Source organism: Scyliorhinus canicula, chromosome 5 (genome assembly GCF_902713615.1).
Source record: "Scyliorhinus canicula chromosome 5, sScyCan1.1, whole genome shotgun sequence".
Taxonomy (NCBI): domain Eukaryota; kingdom Metazoa; phylum Chordata; class Chondrichthyes; order Carcharhiniformes; family Scyliorhinidae; genus Scyliorhinus; species Scyliorhinus canicula.
This window is the reverse complement of record NC_052150.1, coordinates 8,828,921-8,835,758: the sequence shown is the minus strand read 5'-3', so window position 1 is coordinate 8,835,758 and position 6,838 is coordinate 8,828,921. Positions and strand designations below refer to the sequence as shown.

Here is a 6,838-nt window from a genome sequence, read left to right as displayed (position 1 = left end):
CTCCGATCACTCCTTTTTAAAAAAAAATGTAAGTACCCAATAGTTTTTTTCCCCAATTCACAGGTAATTTAACATAGAACATAGAACAGTACAGCACAGAACAGGCCCTTCGGCCCTCGATGTTGTGCCGAGCCATGATCACCCTACTCACACCCACGTATCCACCCTATACCCGTAACCCAACAACCCCCCCCTTAACCTTACTTTTATTAGGACACTACGGGCAATTTAGCATGGCCAATCCACCTAACCCGCACATCTTTAGACTGTGGGAGGAAACCGGAGCACCCGGAGGAAACCCACGCACACAGGGGGAGGACGTGCAGACTCCACACAGACAGTGACCCAGCCGGGAATCGAACCTGGGACCCTGGAGCTGTGAAGCATTTATGCTAACCACCATGCTACCCTGCTGCCCCGGCCAATTTAGCACGGCCAATCCACCTACCCGGCACATCTTTTGGTTTGTGGGGGTGGGACCCATGCAGACACAGGGCTAGTGAGCGAACTCTACGTGAACAGTGACCCGGGTTGGATCCCACTGTGCTAACCACTACGCCACTGTGCCACACCTACTCCCATCGCTCCAAATGCCCACTCACTCACCCACTTACCCACACTTTCGCTCATCCAATCACTCCTCATTCACTCATTTGCCAACCACTCACCCGCTCATGCAATCGCTCACTCACTCACCAATCCATCCACATACCCACTCATGCACCCGCTACTGACCCAGTTACCCACTCTGCAAAGCCCTTGACCTGACTATTGCCTCCCAACCCGACTCCCACTCACATCCTTCCAAACACCTACCCACCCATCCTCCACTCACTCACTAACGGCACTGAAAACCTTTAATACCGCTACTGATATAATAAGGGAGCATGTCCTCCGTGCTGCCTCTCTTTGCCAGCATTGTCTGCGTTTGGCTGCACCAACAGATCTCAGCTGTGGCCGGGAGTGGAAGGCCTGACTATAAGGACGCAAAATGGTAGAGTTGTAATTATCTTTGCAGACAGTGGCGTTCTCCCAAAGTATCGCCGCAGACCACAAGATCTGGGCCATTGTGTGTTTTCCAAATCTTGTTTCTCAATTCTAAATATCAGAGATCGTTGGGGGTGTGGGTGGGGGGGGGGGGGGGGGGGGGGGGGGGGGGCGGGGGGCTTGGTTGTCTGAACAACAATTCCAGAATCATCCATTTGGGTAACAAAGAGTCTATTTGCTTTCTGATTGGCTGTGGGAAGGTTGGGTAGCATGACGATGGATGTTGGGTAACCAATGGTAGGACGGTGGATTCAGGGCAGTTGAAGGTTCCAGGATTAAACTTCCAGGCATACGTTCAACCGCAGTTGGGAACCCTCAGCGAGGTTGGTGGGTGAGGTGAGGGAGCTCGTCCTGGGGGGACGGGGATGGCGGACGGTGGGTGGGTGGGGGGGGGGGGGGGGGGGGCAGAGGGAGTTGGTGATAACTGACTTGAACAGGGAGCACATTTCAAGCGTTGGACATTTGACCGGAGGAGATTGTTGCCTTTCACGGAGAGAGGTAGTGACAAAATCAGTCATGTTTTACTTTATTAAAACAACTGCTAATGCACTGACAATCAGCACATCAAGATTCATTTTTTAAAAAGAAATTAACAAATGTACAAAAAAATCCCATAAACAAGAACATCCACCCTTTGTTGTTTCAGGATTCATGTGTTAACACAGAATTCCCTTTACAGATACAACAGTAATGGTACAGAACAAACCTGGTGAGCGATAAATCTGCCTCTACTGCAGCAGAAACAGTAAACACAAAGGGAATGAAGTATACCCTTCCTTTCAATCCTGTGTCCACGATTCATCCAGACTAAATTCAGGATAGGCTCTTTGTTTGTTTCGAGAATTCTCCTGGGCCAGCTAGGTTAAGCCAGCTGGGTGCATAAAGCACACCCAATAGCACCGGGGAGAGTGGAACCTGTCATTCAATGAACATTGCTTTGTCTCTTTTGCAGTTCTCCAATTCCAATGTAATTTAGCTACATGTACAGTCAGTGAAAATGAGTTTTGCATTTCTCACTCTGATTTAATGCCATCATTTTTGTGCCCTGACTGTGTTTCAATACAAATTTTGTCTTGTTACATTTCAAAGGGCTTTGTTTGATCCCTGCTGCTGTCTAATACGTGATTCAGCTGTCATTGACGGACAGTCAGAGTTTGCAATTCACTGGCATCCAGTAAGCTGGTGTACAACAAACATCTGGCACGCGTCCCTCCAGTCCGTCCCCCTCCACAACTCCTGTTTCACGGCGGGGCCTGGCTGACTGCTTCATGATTAGTGTATTGAACAATGTGGCCAAGAACAGTTTGAGTACCGAAGCACATCAGGCTTTAAAAAAGAAAACAAATCCAGACTTGTTTCACTTCATCAATGGCTTCCCTCCGTCATGAGATCAGAAGCAGGATGTTCGCTGATGCTGACGCCGTGTTCAGCTTCATTTACAACTCCTTACTTAATGCAGCAGTCACAGTCTGTGCGCACACATATTCAGGCTTGGGTTCCTGTGTGACAAATGATGCTGCACAAGTGCCAGGCAATGACCATCTCCGACAAAAAAAAAGTCTCGCCATCTCCTCTTGACATTCAGTGGTATTACCATCACTAAATCCCCCATTATCTACATCCTGGGGATTGCCATTGACCAGAAATTCAATTGGACCAGCCATATAAATACTGTGGTTGCAAGAGTAGGTCAGAGGCTGGGAACTCTGCAGTGAGTAACTAAGCTCCTGACACCTGCCCACCATCTACAAGGCTCCTCAAGTCAGGAGTGTGATGGAATACACTGGATAAGTGCAGCTTCAGCAACATTCAAGAAGCTCAACACCATCCAGGAAAAAGCAGCCCGCTTGAATGGTACTCTATCCACCACGTTAAATATTCACTCTCTCCATCATTGACACAAAGTGGCAGCAGTGTGTACTGTCTACAAGATGCACTGCAGCAACTCACCAAAGCTCCTTCGACAGCACCGTCCAAACCCGCAGAGAGGGACAAAGGCAGCGGACGCATGGGAACACCAGAGTCCGCAAGTTCCTTTCCAAGTAACTCACCATTCTGACCTGGAACTTAATTGCCTTTACTGTCGCTGGGTCAAAATCCTGGCACACTCCCTCCCTAACAGCACTTTGGGAGTTCCTGCACCCCATGGACTGCAGCGGTTCAAGAAGGTAGCTCACCACCACCGTCTCAAGGGCAGTAAGAGAAGGGCAACAAATGGCAGCCTAAGCCAGTGGCGCCCACGTCCACGAATTAAAAAAGAAGCAAAGGCGGTTTCAAACCTGGGGCCTTCAGGATGGTGGGTTGGGGGGGGGGGGGGGGGGGGGGCGGTGGTGCGGTGACACCTCAGAGCTGTGAACCATGCCTGTGTATTCTGATTACGTAGGCCGAGCTTGCATGGAGTTGAGCTCTCAGCTGGCCAGACTGGTCTTTCAACAAACATCCACACTGTCAGTTGGTGTGATTCTTTTATATAAAAGGAGGAACTGTTTTTTTCCGAGAAGTTGCGATTAAATCAAATCGAAAAGAGGGAGCCTTGTTCACAGCTCCTCAGTTTGCTGGGTTACAAGAGTGCAGCTGTGTGAATTTCCGCATTGGGAATCAGCCTGCTGACTGTGTGACTGAAGCAGTGGCCTGATTAATAAGCGCTGCACTTGCAAATGTATTTACAGTGTGTTCTAAAAAGGAAAAAGCAAATTTCAAATGTAGGTCAATTCCATTCTGATTGAAGAATGTATTCGCCTGAGAGATGGGGGATGTGCTGTGCAATGTTGCTGCTCAGCGTTTGATTAGCGTTCAGTGTTACACCGGCAAGATCTAATCACTTTAATTCTCAGAGACTGAGCGACCTTAACGCCTTTTATTTTCTGTTCTTCTTCCCCGCAGGCGAATAATGACTTCAGAAAATCAGGTTATTTTTCCATCCGTTCTCTCACATGACTGTGCTGTCACGGCTACACTTCTGATACGGTGCAATTAAAGCTGGGGGAAGATCCAAAGACCGCTTCAGCCTGACTGTGAGCCTTTTAGACCGAAATGGAAAGAGTTCCACATTTACACGGCTTGTCACTGTTCAAGGAGCTGCCACTGGCTGGCTACAATGAGTCTTCGATGCCCTCAGAGCCCCCGTACATATCTGCCAGTTTCTTGAAACGCGGCCCCCAGTCGGTGAGATAATCGTAATTGAGGTCTGAGTCCGTTGTGGCTGACTCGAAGGAGCTCAGCGACTCGGCCACAGAGCCATTCCCTTCGAAGGCATAAGTCTGCAAGGAATCGAAAGGGGGGGCACAGGGGTCTGTGTTGGCATCGTGCAACTTTGCCAGAATGTAGCTGTTTACATTGTCATCCCCTGTTCTGGATTGCGACACGTATCTGGAGAGGCTTTCGATTTCGGGCAGCATATCCCTCCTGGATTTTGCCACCTGCACTTCCCTGGGATTCCACAAGGCGGCAATGTCAAAGGCCTCCGTGTCCTCTTCTCCCCCACCTTCATCATCGTATCGCACAATATTTTCGTGGACGTTTTCCTCATCATCGATGATCAGGGACTTCTTCTTGTGTCTCCTCATTGTTAAAATAAACAATACCAACACTGAAAAGAAAGCAGAAGAAATGGTGTAAACTCTTTGGGATTGGGCCAAGAATCTTGTATTAGTGCTGAAAAAAGAGAGACGCTGTTGACACTTTTCAACATAATGCCTTAAACGTCATTGTAAAAATTTCAATCTTGCCCAATTGGTAACCCCCCCAAGGCAAAATAATGACCCATTCCCTCCTCACCCTACACCCCCCCCCCCCCCCCCCCCCCCCAACCAGCAGGAGACTCCTTCATCCAAGAAAAGTTCAACCACAGCTTTCTAGAGTGTTGGCTAATTCTCTGAACAGAAATGATTCGCAGGGCAATGGGGAATATTCAGTTGGGTCTTGCAGAGAGTCGGGACTAGACTTGATGGGCCTCTTTGCGTGCTGTGGCCATTCTATGATTTTATCTCCTCCTCCAGCCCCCCCCCCCAAGTTGGCCTAGGACTTTAATCTGAATTTTTTCCTCTCTCAATAGGTCACCTGGTTTCAGGTGGGGCTGAGAATATAATATGTTGTGACAGGCAAGAGTTTCACCATTGTGTGTCACAGGTTGGACAGAACGCAGGCTCTTTCCTGACCAATGATGGGTCTTAGTTCATGCCTATTCATCTCACTCCATCAACTCTGACCAGGTACAGTAGCCAGGTTGGAGGTGTGATGGCCGTGTGGTTTCAGTTCTCCATTCCTGCCTCCAGGATTCTCCGTTCCCGCTGCAGTGGACAGATTGTTGGCTGAGCACCAAAATGTCTGTTCTCGCTGGCAGTGATAGTGGGGTGAATTTGCAACAGAGAAATGCACAACGGTAATGTGGGTGTTGTTTAAGGAGCACTTGCTGCGAATGCTGGATAGTTTTGTCCCACTGAGACAAGGAAGGAATGGTGAGGTGAAGGAGCCTTGTATGACAAGAGAAGTGGAGCTTCTTGTCAAGAGGAAGAAGGAAAGGGCAGCACGGTGGCCTAGTGGTTAGCACAACCGCCTCACGGCGCTGAGGTCCCAGGTTCGATCCCGGCTCTGGGTCACTGTCCGTGTGGAGTTTGCACATTCTCCCCGTGTCTGCGTGGGTTTCACCCCCATAACCCAAAATTGTGCAGAGTAGGTGGATTGGCCACGCTAAATTGCCCCTTAATTGGAAAAAATAATTGGGTAATCTAAATTTAAAAAAAAAAAAGAGGAAGAAGGAAGCTTACGTGAGGTTGAGGAAGCAAGGATCTGGCACGGCTCGAGAGGGTTACAAGGTAGACAGGAAGGAACTCAAAAATGGACTTAGGAGAGCTAGAAGGGAGCATGAAAATGCTCCAGCGGGAAGGATTAGGGAAAACCCCAAGGCGTCTACACTTATGTGAGAAATAAGAGGATGATCAGAGTGAGAGTAGGGCCAGTGGAGGGAACTTGTGCCTAGAGTCTGCAGATGTCAGGGAGGCCTTAAATGAATAATTTGCTTCAGTATTCACTAGAGAGAGGGATCTTGTTGCTCCTGAGAACAGTGTGAACCAGGTTAATAGGCTTGAACAGGTTGATATTATGAAAGAGGATATGCTGGAAATTCTGTAAAGCATCAGGATAGATATGTCCCCTGGGCAGGGGACAGATTGGCAATGTTCTCTGCATCCTCACTCTCCATTGGAGTAGTATCGGATGATTGGAGGGAGGCGAATGTTGTTCCCGTGTTCAAGAATGGGAATAGGGAAATCCCTGGGAATTACAGACCGGTCAGTCTTATGTCTGTGGTGAGCAAAACACTGGAAAGGATTCTGAGAGATAGGATTTATGATTATTTAGAGAAACATAGTTTGATTAAAAATAGTCAGCATGGCTTTGTGAGGGGCAGGTCATGCCTCACAAGCCTCGTTGAATTCTTTGAGGATGTGACGAGACACATTGATGAAGGTCGGGCAGTGGATGTGGTGTATATGGATTTCAGTAAGGCATTCGATTAGGTTCCCCATGGTAGGCCCATTCAGAAAGTCAGGGGGCATGGGATACAGGGAAATTTGGCTGTCTGGATACAGAATTGGCTGGGCAAAAGAAGACAGCGAGTGGTAGTGGATGGAAAGTATACCGCCTGGAGGTTGGTGACCAGTGGTGTCCTGCAGGGATCTGTTCTGGGACCTCTGCTCTTTGTGTTTTTTATAAATGAATTGGATGAGGAAGTGGAAGGGTGAGTTAGTAAGTTTGCAGATGACATGAAGGTTGGTGGAGTTGTAGATAGTAT

The 6,838-nt window shown here is 48.5% G+C and overlaps 1 protein-coding gene across 3 annotated transcripts in view; it reads right to left on the bottom strand.

Moving 5' to 3' along the window:
• Nucleotides 1-3,374: 3,374 nt before the first annotated feature.
• LOC119965747 (cadherin-20-like) overlaps nucleotides 3,375-6,838 on the bottom strand; it is a 185,027-nt gene continuing 181,563 nt past the window's right edge. For 2 of the 3 annotated variants that reach the window (XM_038796530.1, XM_038796531.1), the window contains exon 12: nucleotides 4,140-4,636. In XM_038796530.1, the coding sequence (XP_038652458.1) occupies nucleotides 4,140-4,636 (497 nt within the window). Of the gene's footprint in view, nucleotides 4,637-6,838 lie in introns of all 3 variants that reach the window. The other variant, XM_038796532.1, reaches the window with a different exon arrangement.